The sequence below is a fragment of the Leuciscus leuciscus genome, assembly GCF_965113295.1.
Source record: "Leuciscus leuciscus genome assembly, chromosome: 20".
Taxonomy (NCBI): Eukaryota; Metazoa; Chordata; class Actinopteri; order Cypriniformes; family Leuciscidae; genus Leuciscus; species Leuciscus leuciscus.
Window position 1 is genome coordinate 22,325,054 of NC_138744.1, and position 18,658 is coordinate 22,343,711.

The 18,658-nt window shown below is 39.6% G+C and overlaps 1 protein-coding gene across 7 annotated transcripts in view; it reads left to right on the plus strand.

Annotated features, from left to right (window-relative positions):
* The window catches only part of myh14 (myosin, heavy chain 14, non-muscle), a 43,983-nt gene that overhangs the window by 18,271 nt on the left and 7,054 nt on the right, over nucleotides 1–18,658 (plus strand). For 4 of the 7 annotated variants that reach the window (XM_082150229.1, XM_082150230.1, XM_082150231.1 and 1 more), the window contains 31 exons: nucleotides 51–194; nucleotides 314–528; nucleotides 1,256–1,408; nucleotides 2,116–2,289; nucleotides 2,485–2,658; nucleotides 2,754–2,868; nucleotides 4,167–4,238; nucleotides 4,746–4,951; nucleotides 6,239–6,360; nucleotides 6,679–6,748; nucleotides 6,965–7,125; nucleotides 7,205–7,313; nucleotides 8,111–8,242; nucleotides 8,352–8,558; nucleotides 8,641–8,778; nucleotides 9,074–9,197; nucleotides 9,426–9,597; nucleotides 9,697–9,909; nucleotides 10,338–10,482; nucleotides 10,593–10,799; nucleotides 11,531–11,635; nucleotides 11,856–12,008; nucleotides 12,101–12,349; nucleotides 13,184–13,396; nucleotides 13,510–13,722; nucleotides 13,844–14,005; nucleotides 14,219–14,347; nucleotides 14,446–14,534; nucleotides 16,324–16,447; nucleotides 16,526–16,734; nucleotides 18,199–18,307. In XM_082150229.1, coding sequence (XP_082006355.1) covers nucleotides 51–194; nucleotides 314–528; nucleotides 1,256–1,408; nucleotides 2,116–2,289; nucleotides 2,485–2,658; nucleotides 2,754–2,868; nucleotides 4,167–4,238; nucleotides 4,746–4,951; nucleotides 6,239–6,360; nucleotides 6,679–6,748; nucleotides 6,965–7,125; nucleotides 7,205–7,313; nucleotides 8,111–8,242; nucleotides 8,352–8,558; nucleotides 8,641–8,778; nucleotides 9,074–9,197; nucleotides 9,426–9,597; nucleotides 9,697–9,909; nucleotides 10,338–10,482; nucleotides 10,593–10,799; nucleotides 11,531–11,635; nucleotides 11,856–12,008; nucleotides 12,101–12,349; nucleotides 13,184–13,396; nucleotides 13,510–13,722; nucleotides 13,844–14,005; nucleotides 14,219–14,347; nucleotides 14,446–14,534; nucleotides 16,324–16,447; nucleotides 16,526–16,734; nucleotides 18,199–18,307 — 4,808 coding nt within the window. The remainder of the gene's footprint in view (nucleotides 1–50; nucleotides 195–313; nucleotides 529–1,255; nucleotides 1,409–2,115; nucleotides 2,290–2,484; nucleotides 2,659–2,753; nucleotides 2,869–4,166; nucleotides 4,239–4,745; nucleotides 4,952–6,238; nucleotides 6,361–6,678; nucleotides 6,749–6,964; nucleotides 7,126–7,204; nucleotides 7,314–8,110; nucleotides 8,243–8,351; nucleotides 8,559–8,640; nucleotides 8,779–9,073; nucleotides 9,198–9,425; nucleotides 9,598–9,696; nucleotides 9,910–10,337; nucleotides 10,483–10,592; nucleotides 10,800–11,530; nucleotides 11,636–11,855; nucleotides 12,009–12,100; nucleotides 12,350–13,183; nucleotides 13,397–13,509; nucleotides 13,723–13,843; nucleotides 14,006–14,218; nucleotides 14,348–14,445; nucleotides 14,535–16,323; nucleotides 16,448–16,525; nucleotides 16,735–18,198; nucleotides 18,308–18,658) is intronic. The other 3 variants (XM_082150233.1, XM_082150234.1, XM_082150235.1) reach the window with 1 other exon arrangement.

Sequence of the window (18,658 nt, forward strand, 5' to 3'; positions counted from 1 at the left end):
TCTAATGGAAACATAATCATTGTGTTTATCTATTCACACCCTTTCTGTAGAGGAGCTTCTGCTGGGCAGCGCGGATCAGTACCGCTTCATCTGCGGGGGGTCACTTCCGGTTCCGGGTCAGAGTGATTCAGAAAACTTCACTCAGACAATGGATTCAGTGACCATCATGGGCTTCACCCCGGAAGAATCCACATGTAAGGGAGAAAAGGGTCTCAAATAGATCTAGAAGGAAACATGTACTTGAATTAAACATGTAAAAAAAAGATTTTCCATCCTGCTGTCCATCCTGATCTCTCACTCTCTCTCTTTTCAGCTATGTTAAAGGTGATCTCTGCAGTGCTGCAGTTTGGGAACATCTCGTTTCACAAAGAGAAGAACACAGATCAGGCCTCAATGCCAGATGACACCGCGGCGCAGAAGCTCTGCCACCTGCTGGGCATCAGTGTACTGGAGTTCAGCCGAGCCATTCTCACTCCCCGCATCAAAGTGGGCCGCGAGTACGTCCAGAAGGCTCAGACCAAGCAGCAGGTGTGTTCATGTAGTGCTTTACAAATACTACAAATGTATTTTACAGACTGACTCTGAGAAGGGAACTCGCTTGTCTACTAATAGTTGAGTTCATTTTACCCTAAAAAGATTGACAGTGACCTCATTTAAATATTCACACTGCAGTGTTATTTCAGCTTTTTTAATGCATGGTTAAACAAGGGTGTCTAAGCAATAAATCACAACTTTTGTCTGAATCATATAGTTTACAGTTTCGCATATCAAACCATTTTCAAAGTCACAGCTCCGCATAAAGTGCTTTATAGATTTTACTATGATGATTTATTAGATATTCCAAATAAAAATGTATGTCTTATAAAAATGGACACTTCTATTCAAATATAAACTTTTTTAAAAGAAATTAATATTTTTCAGCAAAGGTGCATTAAATAGATAAAAAGTGACAGTAAATACATTTTTAATGTTACAAAAAAATTATATTTCAAATAAATGCTGTTCTTTCTATTCATCGAAGAATACTGAAAGAAAGGTTTCCACAATTTTTTTTTATAAAAATTAAGCTGCACAATATAATACGAAATAATCCGCAGTTATTGGTGAATGAGACCCAATGTTTCATGCTCAGTTAGCGTGTCCTGATTGGCTGTTCATCAAGTGAGGATAAATAAAAATACTTTTTTGCTTCAGTGATGCTGTTGGGAAAAAAAACTGAATTAAATTTTTTTTCCGTTTTGGTGGGTGTGTTCAGGCTGATTTTGCAATAGAGGCTTTGGCGAAGGCCACATATGAGCGTCTGTTCCGCTGGCTGGTGCACCGGATCAACAGAGCCCTGGACCGCAGGCAGCGCCAGGGAGCCTCGTTCATTGGGATCCTGGACATCGCTGGATTTGAGATCTTCCAGGTGAGCCAGATCCGAGCAACACTAGTGGCACCTAGCAGAATTACAGAAATAAAGCATATTTTCAAACATCCTTGCAAATACCCTTAGGCTCATTATGCCCTTTCGTGCGTCGAGCCTCCCCCAAATCAAACATATCACAAAAACAGCTCTCACGGGTGCTTGTGAAGCCACATCTCTACAGGTAAAAGTAGGCTACTTTCAATAAAAGTTCCAACATATTAGGAATCCATTCAGCTGTGTTGCTATGTGTCACGAGTAAACAATTGAGTAGAACTAATGAGTTCATGACCTGTTTAATCTTTGAAGGTATAAATGCATTGAACTTTGGCTTGCACTTCTGTAACGGAAGCTGAATGTCATTGTAACGCGTCAGCCATGATCTCACACCAGCTAAACACCCTCTGGCTCCGCCTGCTACAGTAGCCACGCCCCAAACTCACGCTATTGGTCGAGCTGGAAAGAGATTGACAGATCTGAACGAACCGCTCTCAATGTTTTGATGGTGCCTGGAAGAGGCTCAATGTTTACACTTTTTGGGAGATAAACCCATGAATGACATACTAATAGTAGTCACTGGACAATAAACTGGGTTAAAAGAATGAATTTTAACATAAAAACCCTACAAACTTCACCTTAAATGTCTGTTAATTATTGTCTGTAATTATTCAACTGACGAAATATTATTCTCTATGTCTCTTTCTCAATAGCTGAACTCATTCGAGCAGTTATGTATCAACTACACTAATGAGAAACTGCAGCAGCTGTTTAATCACACCATGTTCGTACTGGAGCAAGAGGAGTATCAGCGAGAGGGCATCGAGTGGAACTTCATCGACTTCGGTCTGGATCTTCAGCCCTGTATCGACCTCATTGAGAGACCGGTCAGTGTGTGTGTTGATCTTAATTCACATAATAGAGAAGAATGTATGACAGTTTGCTGTCATACAACCTGATTTGACATCATTGGCAGTGTCTAGCTTGTAAGGTGCCCTGGGCAAACCACCTCTTCTACCCCCAAATAGTCACTGTTTGACATGCAGTGCCTTGATAGTGTTTCTAATTGGTTTGCTCCATAGGCTCATCCTCCTGGCGTGCTGGCATTGTTGGATGAGGAGTGTTGGTTTCCGAGGGCAACTGATCGCTCATTTGTGGACAAACTGTCAGCTGAGCAGGGTACACACTCAAAGTTCATGCGGCCGCGGCAGCTTAAAGAAGAGGCCGACTTCTCCATTGTACACTATGCTGGCAAGGTCAGATTTTTTTTACCACCCTAGGCTCTCCATTTTTCCTTTTTCTGTTCAACATGAAGTCAAAATGGACTCTGTCTACTTTCTTACTCTGTCAGGTGGACTATAAGGCAGATGAGTGGCTGGTGAAGAACATGGATCCTTTGAACGATAATGTGGCATCTCTCCTGCATCAGTCATCTGACCCCTTCATCTCTGAGCTCTGGAGGGAGGGTGAGGGGAAGCATGTTTTTGTGTGTGTGTGTGTGTGTGTGTGTGTGTATGTGTGTGTGTGTGTGTGTGTGTGTGTGTGTGTGTGTGTGTGTGTGTGTCGTAAATCATTGTTACTCTGGAGAATGTGTTTTGCACTGGTATGTGCTTAAAAGACGCTGTGGTGTAATTAGAATAATTTCTCAAAATGTCATGTTCAGAAGCAGAAAAATAATAATAATAATAGCAATAATAATAATAATAATTTTTACATATCTCCCCCAAAAATAAACAACAAATAAACAACAAAAACAAATAAATTAGTAATGATGATGTTATTAATATTATTATAAGTAGTTATAATTAATTTTAGGTTCAGAAGCTGAAAATAAATAAATAAATACATGAATGAATGAATATTTTTATAAATTATTCATATAAATGATAAATTAATTAATTGCTTGATACAATTATAAGCTGGCACCAGCCATACAAATGGTAAAACAGCTTAATTATAGCCTTAAAGTTTTCAGTATAATTGAAGGAATGATATTATATTATATTATATTATATTATATTATATTATGTTATTTATCAATAAATGTTTAAAGATGAAATGTTTATAAACAAATAAATAAACTAACTAACAATAATAATAATTTCCCAAAGTTTCCGGTTCAGAAGCAGGAAAACAAACAAATTAATAATAAAAATGTCAGTAATAGTAATAATAATTGTTGTTTGTTTAAATAAATAACAAACAAATATTATTAACGGCAACAATAAATTAATTAATTGCTTAAAACAATTAGAAACTGCTACAAACAATGAAAATGGTAAAACGGCTTAATTGCAGCCTTAATGTTTCCAGTTCAATCAAATAATATATATAATGACTGTGCTGTTTATTAATAAATGTTTAATAATGCAATGTTAATGAAATTTTTTTTATTTGATTTCTAATATTTAACACTGTAATCTACTATGGACTAACGCTCTTCTCTTCTCTTCTCTTCTCTTCTCTTCTCTTCTCTTCTCTTCTCTTCTCTTCTCTTCTCTCCTCTCCTCTCCTCTCCTCTCCTCTCCTCTCCTCTCCTCTTCTCTTCTCTCCTCTCCTCTCCTCTCCTCTCCTCTCCTCTCCTCTCCTCTCCTCTCCTCTTCTCTTCTCTTCTCTTCTCTTCTCTTCTCTTCTCTTCTCTTCTCTTCTCTCCTCTCCTCTCCTCTCCTCTCCTCTCCTCTTCTCTTCTCTTCTCTCCTCTCCTCTCCTCTCCTCTTCTCTTCTCTTCTCTTCTCTTCTCTTCTCTTCTTTACTCTTCTCTCAGATATTCAAACTCTTCCTCGTGTGTACTTTTTTGACTCTTATGCCACACTGCAAACCAATGGCTCTGACAGCAGTAGGTTTTTTCTGCCCTTCTTCTTTTAACCTCTCCATCAGTTCATCTAATTATGATTTGCCCTTCACTCTGTCTCTCATCTCTCTTTCATTGCATCAGATTGTGATGTGATGTGTGGGTTGCTGTTTTTTATTTATTTATTTTTTAACTGTAGTTTAGTAGAATGTGTAGTTGCTATAGAACTCATTCTAGTTTAGTTTGGTTTAACAGTAGATGGTTATGATCTGCTTGCCTGTAGTTTATTCTTCGTAAAGCATCTTTCTTAAAGTGCTTGTAATGTAGAAATGCACACGGAATTTCTTTCTTTTTGGGAAGTTTTAAATGTCTCAGAAGAAGAACACATTCATATCATGACTTCCATTTGAACAGAAAACTTTTCTTCTCAAAAAGGTTTTGGTTGTTGTATGGTTTTACTGAAATAGCACTAATATAGAGCCATAGTGCTCTCTGAACATGCCATAAACATATTATTTTTAGATAATAACATGTCTGTTTTATGCTTGTTAGTGGAGAGGATTGTGGGTCTGGATCAGGGGTCATCCGGAGAGAACAGTGGACCGGTGACTTTTGGGGCCGCTGGGTTTAAGACGAAGAAGGGCATGTTTCGCACGGTGGGGCAACTCTACAAAGAGTCCCTTACTAAACTGATGGCAACCCTCCGCAACACCAACCCCAACTTCCTGCGCTGCATCATCCCCAACCATGAGAAAAAGGTAAGACTAGAAAGAGAAATTGAAAAACTAACATAGTACTTTTCTTTCCTTAGTGAAAACTTCTTCGATGAGATCTCTCTCTCTTCTTAACATATCTGTAAAGTGCCCCTATTATGCTATTTTAAAGTTTCCTAATTAACCTTTGAAGGTCTCTTACAAAAGGTTTACATGCATCCAAGCTCAAAAAAACACTTTAATTTTCTCATAATATACTTTTGCATAATCAGTTCTTTTCTCACAGTGTCTGAAACAATTCGATAAAGGATTCAGTCTCTCTAAACCCCTCCTTTCCGCAGGCCTACTCTGCTCTGATTGGCAGATGGGGCAGTCTTTTTTGATTGGTCTACCGATAACAACGTGTTTCAGAAACTAAACAAACTACGTATATTACCTTATTCTGAATTTCAGCTCCAGGGGCTCCCTCAGCGCTTCTATACACAGTGATACGAACAATAAAGATGGCGTTGGTTTTACTGTATCAATATTGTACAGTCCTCATACTTTGGAAGTGCATGCAAAGTGGATTTGCTTTTGCAGCCCATAAAACAAAATTTGTTCGACATGTCGACAACACAAACCAAACTCTTCCAGGCCTCAGCTACAACTACAGTGTTTGAGGGCGGGGCAAAGTAGATGTTGTTCACAGGCAGCCAATGAAGACCACAGACGGACATTATGCAAATTCGTTACAAACTTATGTAGGTTTGTGCAGGAAGTGAGACTGGAATTACTGAAGACTCGTTTCAGGCCGTTCAGAATTGATTGTTTTGGGAGATTATAACTCCATTTGTCATGCACTTTGGGCTTTGAAACTCTGCAGACCTTTTACATTCACAAACAGCTACATAACACACTACTGAAAAATAATAATGGGGGCACTTCAAGACTCTATGATATATGGTATGAAACTAATGATAAGGTATTTACTGTGAGGTTGCACAAAATGTTGGTTAAAATACATTGTTATTAGTGGATATTGGATATTTAATTATGTATGCTCATTTAGATTACCTTTACAATCATGTAACACTCATTTAATCTATAATAACACTAATAATTTAATAAGTGTGCAATGTAATCTTTAGCAAATCTCAAAATATAGAAGCCATTTTCTTACTGTAAATTGTAATGTTTTAAATTTTTTGTGTTTTATTTTTTATATTATTTAGACAACATATAGAATTTTAATATCATTGATGTTTTTTTTTGTGTGTTTTTTGTGTGTGTGTTTTTTTAAATTATATATATTGGGACATCCCTTACTTTTTGTTCTTTAAATAATCACAGGCAGGGAAGTTGAGTCCTCATCTGGTTCTGGATCAGCTGAGGTGTAATGGTGTACTGGAGGGGATCAGGATCTGCAGACAGGGCTTCCCGAACCGCATCCCATTCCAGGAGTTCAGACAGAGGTGTGTGTGTATATTTAACCAAGCAATTGTGTAATCATTTTTATTTGGTTTAGTGCTAGATTATAGTTTTTATTACTAGCTGAATATAAAAACAACAGAAGTCTATGGAATTTCCCCATTTACAGTAGATAAGTAAATTGTGTGTGTGTGTGTCTGCATGCATGCGTGCGCACGTGTGTGTTTGTGTGAATGTCTGTGGAAAAAATAATTGCTTACAGTAATACTTTTATGATTTATGTATATCTTACATAAATGAGATTATTGCTTCTTGCGTCTTATTTATCTGTCTGCCTCTTTTTCTGTTTGTGTATCTCTCAGGTATGAGATCTTGACTCCAAATGCTATTCCTCGAACCTTTATGGATGGCAAACAGGCGTGTGAGCTCATGGTAAGTGATGTCACTCAAACCTAAATCAAAGAGTTCATAATATTGATTTGATAGAGGATATTACACACTAGAGTTTTGGATCCATAAATGTGAACAGCACAGATGCTTTGGGGTCAAGAACTGAGTGGGGAAGGTCAATGGTGGTTTAGTGTTTTATTCAGATCTCTGATTAGTATTCTACATGTTGTTGATTATGTATTGTTACTGTATCTATAGATCAGTGCTTTGGAGCTGGACAAGAACCTTTTCCGGGTAGGACAGAGTAAGGTGTTCTTCCGGGCTGGAGTCCTGGCTCATCTGGAGGAAGAACGAGACTTGAAGATCACTGACACCATCATCCGCTTCCAGAGCGCGGCCCGTGGATACCTCGCCAGGAGGTAAGTGTCTGCGTGCGTATAGGTTGTGTGGTGTGTAATATGTGTGCATGTAAGTTTTAACTGGCATGTGTTCTTTCAGGGCATTCCATAAGAAGCAGCAGCAGCTCAGCGCTCTGCGTGTGATGCAGAGGAACTGTGCAGCATACCTGAAGCTCAGAAACTGGCAGTGGTGGAGACTCTTCACCAAGGTAACATAAAGCATTACACAACATGTTATATAAAGTAAAAAATTAATTAGGCCTAATAATGAGTTTTAAAGGGGTTATTTGTAGAATTACGAAATCCTTGTTATTAGCGAAACCGGTGGCCATTAAGTAAACTGCAGCCAGCAACTTATCCTTCACATAAAAATCAGTCTACAGGCTTTCATTGACAACCTAGGAAGTCGGGGAAGGTCTCTTTTTTAAGTCTGGTTACAAGCTGTTCATACATTGGCAATAAAAAAGTGATCAATACATGAAAATTCTTACATGTAGCCCCGTTAATGTAATGATTTTACTTAGAATGTAGCTAAAGCTAACATGTAAACACAATGAACATGGCATTTTTGTATCAATATATAAAGTAATGAAGTGCTCTCTCTTACTACATACTCAGAATTACACGTTCAAAAGTTTGGGGTCAATAAGATTTTGAAAAATGTTTTTGAAAGAAGTCTCTCATGCTCACTAAGGCTGCATTAATTTGATCAAAACAGTAAAACAGTAATAATGTAAAAAATTATTACAATTTAAAATGTGTTTTCTAATTTATTCCTGTTATGGCAAAGCATAATTTTCATCTGATTACTCCAGTCATCGGTGTCACATGATCCTTCAGAAATCATTCTTCTTATATGCTGGATCATTATCATTTTGAAAACAATTGTGCTGCTTAATATTTTTGTGCAAACCATGATACATTTTTATTCAGGATTCTTTGAAAAAAAAACGCATTTATTAGATTTTTTTTTTATTTGCTTTTTGACCTTTGACCTCTCCTCCAGGTGAAGCCCTTGCTGCAGGTGACCCGTCAAGATGAAGAGATTCAAGCTCGGGAAGCACAGCTTCAGAAAGCCAAAGACAAGCTGAGTAAACTAGAGCTTGACTTTACTGAACTGGACAAAAAAAACCAACAGGTGACTACTTCATTGTTTCACTCATTTTTGTTGTACATGTTGGTAAACGAAAAGAAGAAAGAAATGTATTTGTTTGGTTTCCACATTCATCTGGATGTCTTCTTGACAGCTGATGGAGGAGAAGTCAGTGCTGACCGACCAGCTTCAGGCGGAGGCGGAGTTATTCGCGGAGGCAGAAGAAATGAGAGCACGGCTGGCCAGTCGCAAACAGGAGCTTGAAGATGTGTTGGGAGAGCTGGAGACCCGATTGGAGGAGGAAGAGGAGAGGACCGTTCAGATGACCAATGAGAAGAAGAGAGTGCAGCAACATGTGCAGGTGAGGAGGACTGAAGCTTTATTCAGTGTCTGATGTCTACTATTGAATATCTTCTGTCAAGATTATTCTTTCTTTTTCTCAGGATCTGGAAGAACAGCTAGAGGAGGAAGAGGGGACACGTCAGCGCCTCCAGCTGGAGAAAGTCACCCTGGAAAGCAAAGTGAAGAGTCTGGAAGCCGAGACCTTGACTTTGGGAGAGCAGAGAGACAGATTGAGCAAGGTAGTTGAAGTCGCATGAAACAGAAGTTGCAACAGTCTTTTCATCCCTATTGTGACATTATCCAAGTGAAACCGCTTCTCGAACAAGAAAAAATATAGGGCGGGACTTGATTTTTCCCATTGGGAATTTATTGGATAGTTGGATAATAATTACTGCAGTATTCCATAAAGAAGTAAGAATTGTCAGTTTTGATTTCATGATGACTTTAAAGAGAAGAGGGTTGTTTATTTGTCTGAAAAAATGCAGCTACAATATTACAGTGGTTTATGAATCTTTCCATCTTTCTCTTTCTCAGGAGAAGAAACAGTTGGACGAGAGACTGAATGAAGTGGCAGATCAACTAACAGAGGAAGAGGAGAAGGTGAAGAGTCTTAACAAGCTGAAAAACAAACAGGAAGCTGTCATCGCTGATTTAGAAGGTAACAGTACTTGACTTAATAATACATTTAAAAATGTCATTGTTAATGATTCACTGGATATGTTGAATTTTTTCTAAATTTCAAGAATGTATTCATTAAATGCAAAAGAGTTTTACTGACCCCAAACTTTTGAACAGTAGTGCACCTCATTTCAAATGATCTCTTTTCAATGCAATGATAGTTCAAAAGCACACCAAGTCCGAATAACTGTCTCTTTCTCTCCTTTAGAGCGCCTGAAGAGGGAAGAGCAGGGCCGTCTGGAGCAGGAGAAGTGGAAGAGACGGATGGAAGCAGAATCAGTGGAGGCTCAAGAGCAGCTGTCTGACCTGAGCTTACTCGTCACAGAGCTGAGAGGAAGCCTGAGCCAAAGAGAGAAAGAGATCACCACACTACAGACACGGTACACGCACAAACACAAATATGCCTTATAGTGAATCTGGCACAGTTGCTAATACTTCTCCAGTAATGACATCTTTTGCTCTCTTTTTCTCTCTCTTAGGCTGGAAGAAGAGGGGGCACGTCGTACCGAAGCTCAGAGAGCTCTGAGAGAGGCCATGTCTCAGGTCTCGGAGTTTAAAGAGGAGGTGGATAATGAACGAGGGATGAGGGAGAGAGCCGAAAAACAGAGGAGAGATCTGGGGGAGGAGTTAGAGGCTTTGAGAACTGAACTAGAAGATACACTCGACACTACAGCTGCTCAGCAAGAGCTCAGGTGTGTGTTTGCATGTGTGTGTGTGTGTGTGTGTGTGTGTGTGTGTGTGTGTGTGTGTGTGTGTGTGTGTGTGTGTGTGTGTGTGCGCGTGGGTGGTCAAATAGTCAAATACTTGACATGTGCTTTAGTATGTTAGTCAACACATCAAAATAAGTGTACTTCTTTAAAGCATTACAAATTATTATTAAAACAAAAAACATGCTTAAGTGTGTTAAGAAGCAGTCATGAATGTGTACTCTCGTTAAAAACACTTAAGTGGCCTTTTATTTCATTAATACTATATTATCTGCACGGTCAAATTTTTTTTTTATATACTTTTAAGATTGGAAGTACACTAAAGTGCACATTCAAAACAATTAAGCATACTTCTTTTACAGAAGGGTAGACTAGAGTTAACCACAGGCATTTCGGTGTGTGTGTTTGTTTAGGTCTCGTCGTGAGGCTGAATTAGGAGAGCTTCAGAGATGTTTAGAGGACGAGACCCGTCGTCATGAAGCTCAGCTGTCAGAGCTCCGCATCAAACACACCGCCGCTATAGATTCCCTACAGGAGCAGCTAGACAATGCCAAGAGAGTGAGTCCTAGCATTTACTTCAAATGCAGCTTGTTTGCAAGATTGTTTGTTTCACTGGGAAACCAGCTTTTGTATTGGTACATGTCCAAGTTTTGTGTGTATCTCCACAGTCCCGTCAGTCTCTGGAGAAGGCGAAGGCTGCTCTGGAGGAGGAGCGTATGAACCTGAGTGCTGAGCTAAAGACATTACAGGGAGGGAAGATGGAGAGCGAGAGGGGCAGAAAGAGGGCAGAGGGACAGTTACAGGAAGTCAACGCACGCCTCTTGCAGGCCGATAGAGAACGAGAGGAGCGAGAGGAACGACTCAGTAAACTCCAGGTAAAATGGGGAAAAAGAGAGAGGAAATGGGCTTAATTGAAAAAAAAAAAAAAATTTTTACTAAGGCCACTACTTTCTACCGTTTGACATCAGAGTTGATTTGAATTGATTTGGTTTATGTAAAAATGGTTTTCTGAACCAGGGAACTGCTCCCAAATATACCTGTTAAGGAGGTCTTAGGTACAATTGATGTGAACTCTGGTACAGTTCACTGTTAAGGTATGGCCTTATTTACTGTGAATCTAGTCATTTGGAAACCAGGCAATTGGGAATTTTGCATGAGGTTTGAACGATTTACCCATGCAGACTGCGCAACATGTTAAAGTTGGTCACGTGAATTGGCCACATTGATCAACAGATTATTTTGAAAGTTACTTTTTTTTATTTTTTTTGCTTCATTGACCTTTTTCGTTTGCAAAACTTTAAGCTGACAGCAATCCTTCCCATTCTGGAAAATCTAGCTTAAAATGATAGCTATTTTTGGTACATGGTAGCTGGTTTCTAGTTGGTCCAAACTGGACATTAGCTGGTCCAAGCTGGTAATTGGGTGGTTTACAAACCACCTTGTTACAAACAGTAGCGTGACCAATTTAGGTTGGTATGACCAGCTAGTAAATGTTTGTTGCTGGTCCACTTTTATTTTTTAAATGAAACTCTAGTCTGAATCAAACCTATGGATCAAACCAATTATGAAACGAGTCTAAACTCTCTTCGAAATCTCTCCCTCTCAGTCAGAGCTTGAGTCTCTGTCCAGTTCCCTCTCCTCATCTGACTCCAAATCTCACCGTCTAAGTAAGGAGGTCAGCAGCCTGGAGAGCCAACTACATGATGTGCAGGTAACTTTTGTGTGTGTGCAAGTGTGTGTTTTAATTTGCTCTCTTCCGCTACATATTAATAGGCTCATGGGACTTAACCAAACTGATTTTCTCTGCTCACTCTGATTGTTGTTCTATTTCAATGCAGATCTTAGAGACTGTGATTTCTCTCTGAGACTGTGAATGTGAGGGCCTCTTAATCATGCTTAATATTTGTGTGTGTGTGTGTGTTATTTTTTAGGAGTTACTGCAGGATGAGACACGGCAGAAGTTGACGCTGGGCTCACGTGTACGTGCTCTAGAGGAAGAGAAAACTGGACTGATGGAGAGACTAGAGGAGGAGGAGGAGAAGACCAGAGAGCTTACACGCCAGATTCAAAACCATACACAACAGGTTTACACCCATTTGCAAATCAAGGAAAACATTTTTATTGTTCTAACCATCTTTACTCCATTTTATCATATTCTTTTTATGTGCCCATGCAGCTATCTGATCTGAAGAGACAGACAGAGGAAGTGAATTCAGCAGTGGAGGTCGGGGAGGAGGCCAGGAGGAAGTTGCAGAGAGAGCTGGAGAATGCTACACAGAGAGAGAGAGCCAAAGAAGAAGAGAAAGAACGCATAGAGAGGCAGAAAGAACGGCTGAGAGAAGAGATAGAGGACATGACTATCGCTCTTCAGAGAGAGAGACAAAACTGCACTGCTCTGGAGAAGAGACAGAAGAAATTTGATCAGGTACTGTAGGGGATGGATGGATGGACCGATAGACAGTGGATGGATGAATGGATTGACAGGTGGATGAGGGATGGATGGATTGACTGGTGGATGGATTGATGGATGGGCTGGTGGATGAGGGATGGATGGATTGACTGGTGGATGGATTGATGGATGGGCTGGTGGATGAGGGATGGACGGATTGACTGGTTGATGGATGGGCTGGTGGATGAGGGATGGACGGATTGACTGGTGGATGGATGGACTGATGGATAGATTGACTGATGGATGGAGTGATAGATTGATTGGTGGATTGATGGATGCATGGATTGACTTGTGGATCAATGGAGAGATGGATAGAGGGATGAATTAACTGGTGGATGGATTGATAGAGGATTTATGGATGGATGGATGGATGGATGGATGGATGGATGGATGGATGGATGGATGGATGGACTGGCTGGTGGATGGATGGATGGATGGATTGACAAGTGGATCGAAGGAGAGATGGATGAAGGGATGAATTTTCTGGTGGATTAATTGATAGATTGATGGACTGGTGGATTGAGGAATGGATGGATAGATTGACTGATGCATGGATGGAAGGATTGACTGGTGAATCAATAAAGGGATGGATTGACTGGTGGATGGAGGGAGCGAGGGATGGAGGAATAAATGGAGGGATAAATTAACTGCTAGATGGATGGATGGATAGACAGCTAGATGTATTGATAGGAAGATATATGTATAAATTCATATTTGGTCATTAAAAAGTACAAAAAATTATTAAAAAAAGGTAAAAAATTTAGCAGTGCAGCTCTAAATATTCATCACCCTTTGACCTTTAACCTTCAGTGTTTGGCAGAGGAGAAGGCAGTGAGTGCTCGACTGCTGGAGGAACGGGACCGCGCAGAAGCAGAGAGTCGAGAGAAAGAAACACGCTTCCTGTCTCTCTCTAGAGCATTGCTGGAAGCAACAGAGCAGAGAGATGAGCTGGAGAGAACCAATAAGCAGCTTCGTGTGGAGATGGAGCAGCTTGTCAACGCCCAAGATGACGTGGGCAAAAATGTACAGCTTGCTTTTTACCTGTGTGCTTGCACAGAGGTTATTAACATGTTATAGCATAGTAATAGCAAAAACATATTCTGTTCTTTGACTTTTGACTTTTTTCACCTCCTCAGGTTCATGAGCTGGAGCGTTCTCGGAGGGCTTTGGAAACAGAGGCACAATCTCTGAAAGAACAGACCCAAGAGCTGGAGGATGAGCTGACAGAGGCGGAAAACGCTCGCCTCAGACTGGATGTTACTCTTCAGGCCCTTAGAGCTCAGTTTGAGAGAGAGATCAGCACTAAGGAGGAGAAAGGAGAAGAAAAGAGGAGAGCACTTAACAAACAGGTAACTGCCCTCAGCAGAACGAACAAGTGAAGGGATGAGATAGTCTTTGAAGATGCTCAGAGCTGAAAAGAATTGAACTTGACCTATTTTTCTCACATTTCTTCCTCTATTACTTGTTCAGGTGCGAGAGCTTGAAACAATGCTTGAAGAGGAGAAGACTCAGAGAGCTCAGGCTTTGACGGTCAAGAAACAACTGGAGACCGAGCTGCAGGAGGCTGAGGCTCAGGTGGAAACAGCCAATCGGGGCAGAGAGGAAGCACTTAGACAGATGAAACGTCTCCAGGTTTGTCAGTTCAGTTCATTTTGAAATAAACCACAAGACATTTTTAAAAAGATGTTGCTGAGAGCTGTGATATAACTAGTTGCTTATTGTAGATCAGGGCTCAATTATTTCATTACGAAGGCCAGACTTCATTCAAATAAACCAGGGGTCATATAAAATTTGATTGATTGATCCCTGATTAGGATATTTAGTGTGTTCCTGTGTGTGTTTTAGACTCAGATGAAGGAGCTAATTCGTGAGCTTGACGAAACCAAGTTGGCTCGAGACGAGATCGTCGTCCAGTCAAAGGACAGCGAGAAACGGCTACAGACTTTGGAGGCAGAACTGTTACAGTTGACAGAGGTGTGTTGCCCTGCCTATGTAACCCAGAAGATATTTGAAATGCATCTCCTTCATTCTTTTTTTCTCTCTCATTCGCTGTTATTTTGATACTCTCTCAGGAGCTGGCCGTTTCTGAGAGGCAGCGGAGACAGGCCCAGCAGGAGAGAGACGAAATGGCGGATGAAATTGTCAACACTTCAACTGGAAAGTCAGTATCTGTTTGTGCTTGTGTTGATGTTCATTGACCCTGAGATATCTTTCTGTTTAGGGAGGATGAGATGCATCTTTTTGTGTATGCTTTAGAAACAACACTAAACAGCACTCACAATGCATTTAAAAATGTTCCTCTATTAAAGGGATAGTTCACCCAAAGATGAAATTTACCCCATGATTTACTCACCCTCAAGTCGTCCTAGGCGTATATGACATTCTTCTTTCAGACGAACACAATCTGAGTTATATAAAAAAATGTCCCGGCTCTTCCAAGCTTTATAATGGCAGTGAATGGGCGTTTCTGTTTTGAAGTCCATAAAAAAGCATCCATCCATGATAAAAGTAACCCACTCGGCTGTGCTGGAGTTAAAATAAAGGCCTTCTGAAGTGAATCGATGTGTTCGTGTAAGATAAATATCTATATTTAAAAGTTTAGCGACTAAAATAACTAGCTTCCAGCAGACGACCGTACGCATACAACACAAGTACGCACTTACGCCACAAGAGTAACCAGTGACGCATGAATGACTTAGGATGTTGGACTAACGTAAGAATTGAAGCCTCTAGCGGTTCAAACAAACAGGGCTGGGGAACAAACTCAAGCACCTCCCACATTTCTCTTTAAAAATTGTTGTTTTAGACTCTAATTCGTGACTGGTATTTTGTTTTGCTCTATCCTCTGCGCTTCCACGTTCGTCATTACATTGTGAGTCGGGTCAAGGGTTACTCTTCCGCTGTAAATCGATGCGTACGGCCGTCTTTCGGAAGCTAGTTATTTTAGTCGATAAAGTTTTAAATATGGATATTTTTCTTACACGAACACATCGATTCACTTCAGAAGGCCTTTATAAACCCTCCAGAGCCGTGTAGAGCACTTTTATCATGGATGGTTGCACTTCAAAACAGAAATGGCCAATCACTGCCATTATAAAGCTTGGAAGAGCCAGGACATTTTTTTATGTAACTCTGATTGTATTCGTCTGAAAGAAGAATGTCATATACACTTAGGATGACTTGAGGGTGAGTAAATCATGGAGTAATTTTCACTTTTTGGGTGAACTAACAATTTAACTTTCTTAATACATGTTCCTCGTCTTATGTCATAATTGTAATAATGTAATAATTTGTTCTCCATCTAAAACGTCTTTATTTTTTGTCTACACTACCGTTTAAAGGTTTTGGGTCTGTATGATATATATATATATTGTAATTAATGTTTTTATTCATTAAGGTGACACATTGATCAAAACTGACAGTTAACTAATTTATAATGTTACAAAAGATTTCTGTTTCAAATAAATGCTGTTCTTTTTAACTTTCCATTCATCATTGTTTTCAACAATGATAATAATGAGAAATGTTTCTTGAGCAGCAAATCATCATATTAGAATGATTTCTGAAGGATCATGTGACACTGAAGACTGGAGTAAATGATGCTGAAAATTCAGCTTTGCCATCACAGGAATAAATTACATTTTAAAAGAGATTAAAATGGAAAAGTTATTTTAAATTGTAATAATAAATACAGCCTTGGTGAACAGAAGAGACTCAGAAACATAAAAAAAATCTTACAAACCCAAATATGTGAAAGTTAGTGTATGTAACACCCACTTTAAAGTCCTTTCCCACAGATTAAAAATATTTTTTTGGAAGTATTTTGAATACCAATATTATTGTCTAATATTATTCTCTTATGCACTGATAAACAGTGTGCAACAACAGGCCGGTTTATTAAAAAAAAATAAACAGGACTCATGTTGTCTTTAACTTTGTTTGCCCTGTAGAGCTGCACTGATTGAAGAGAAGCGGCGTCTTGAGGGAAGAATCACTCAGCTGGAGGAAGAGTTAGAGGAAGAACAAAGTAATGCTGAACTAATAGCCGAGAGACACAGGAAGAGCACCTTACAGGTACACAAAGAAGCGCACTATACTATCACACAAACACATAGAGACAGAGCACTCTACATCTCTCTCTATACTTTTTAGGTTGAGACTCTTACAGTCCAGCTATCTGGAGAAAGGACACTTGCACAGAAGAGCGAAAGCGCACGAGAGGCTCTCGAGAGGCATAATAAAGAGCTGAAGACTCGTCTCAGCGAGATGGAGGGAACTGTGAAGGGGAAACATCGCCTCAGCGTCGCCGCCCTTGAGGCCAAGATAGAATCGATGGAGGAACAAATGGAGCAGGAGAGACAGTAAGAAAACAGTGGGGGGTGCTAGAGATAAACTTGGAGGTCAAATGAACAGATGTCTTCTGAATGTAAAATGAAATCTGAATGATTTTCTTATTCAAGTTGAGTCACATTTATTTATATAGCACTTCTTACAATACAAATTGTTTCAAAGCAGCTTCACATTAATAAACATGAAAATAAGTGTAATGCTGTAAAATTGATTAATTATGAAACAAATTCAATTTCAGCTGTAAAACAGCACTACAGAAGATAATAGTGTCATTATTCAACTGTCAATGTTTCAAAGTTCACCAATAATGAAACAAGTTCAATTCAGCTATAAGCATCTCTGATGGTGCTTTTCCACTGCATGGTACGGATCGGTTCGGCTCGGTATGGTTCGCCTCGGCGCGGAACGGTTCGGCTCGCTTCGCTTTTCCACTGCGTGGTACGACTCGGCTCGGTACAGCACGGTTCGGTTCGCTTTAGCCCGGTTGCTTTTCCACTGCAGTTAGTACCGCTTCAAAGTGGGTGGGACTGATCGTTATAGTTACCGTCTCTACTGCCATTACATCATCATATTAAATGCGAATTTTCCATTCCGTGTTTCCCCATTCACTCCTCGGCAACCAACGATTCAGCTTCTTTTTTTTTTTGAAGATTATACTCTTTTTTTTTTTTTAAGCAAATACTTTTAAAACAGGTGCTACAGCGTTGGCTGTTGTTTACTGGCTATTTAAATCTAGCGGGTTTAGTGTCTCGTGTCGTAAATACAATGACGCTGGTATTGATGATTCTGTCTGACCAATCAGTGATCTGCAGTGTTTTCACGTCACATTTTAGTATCGGTACGGTACGCTTGGAACCTCAACAGAGGTGGTACCATTTAAAGCGAGCCGAAGCGAGCCGTACCGTACCGTACCATGCAGTGGAAATGCGCCATAAGTGAGCCGTACCGAACCGAGCCGTACCGTACCATGCAGTGGAAAAGCGCCAAAGCGTGCCGTGCCGAACCGAGCCGTACCGTACCATGCAGTGGAAAAGCGCCATAACAGGAGGCAATAGTGTCATCATTCAGCTCAATCAGTTCAATGTTGATTCAGTTTAGCAGAAAGTCAGAACTGCTCTTTTACATAAAATTAAAGTTTATGGGGACCAGGGACTGCTCAGCTCTAAAAAGAACAAAAACTATCATAAAAGTTGGCCTGTACAACTTGTGTGTGATATTCACACGTTCCAAAGCCATTGGTGTGACTTAAAATAAAGCTTAAAAATATAGATCGACAACTATGGCTACCATTTCAATTGCATTGTATGAACAAGAGAATATGATTTTTTGTTTGTTTGTTTGTTTGTTGAAAAAGCGAGAAAAATAATAAAAAAAAAAAATTTGCATGGATTATTCTTTTAAGGTTCTTCATTCACTGTGTCTTCATAGCAATGTGTCTGTTTTGTGTGTCCTCTCTTCCTTTTCTCCCTTCCTAGAGAGCGAGCCATTGCCAATAAGCTGGTGAGGAAAACAGAGAAGAAACTGAAGGAAGTTTTGATGCAGGTGGAGGATGAAAGGAGACATGCAGATCAGTATAGAGAGCAGGTACTTCTCAAAAAGCTCCAAAACTCCTCCCTCCTCCCTATGTATATATATATATATATATATATATATATATATATATATATATATATAATTGTGTTTATTTAATCTAAATAACATTGGCAAAGGATAGAAACTAAGGGCTAGTGTATAATTTTTGCACTATTTGTTACACTGAACTAATTGTTTTCTTTTTTCCATTCATAAGCTTTCAAAAAAGTAATTCTCCATAAAACATTTTACTAAGGAGTTCTACTTTTAACCAAATCAATCAACTTGAGATACATCACATTAAAACAGTCAATTCAAATAGCCAAATGATTAGGAAATTAACTAAACTTTAAAATTGGGGGG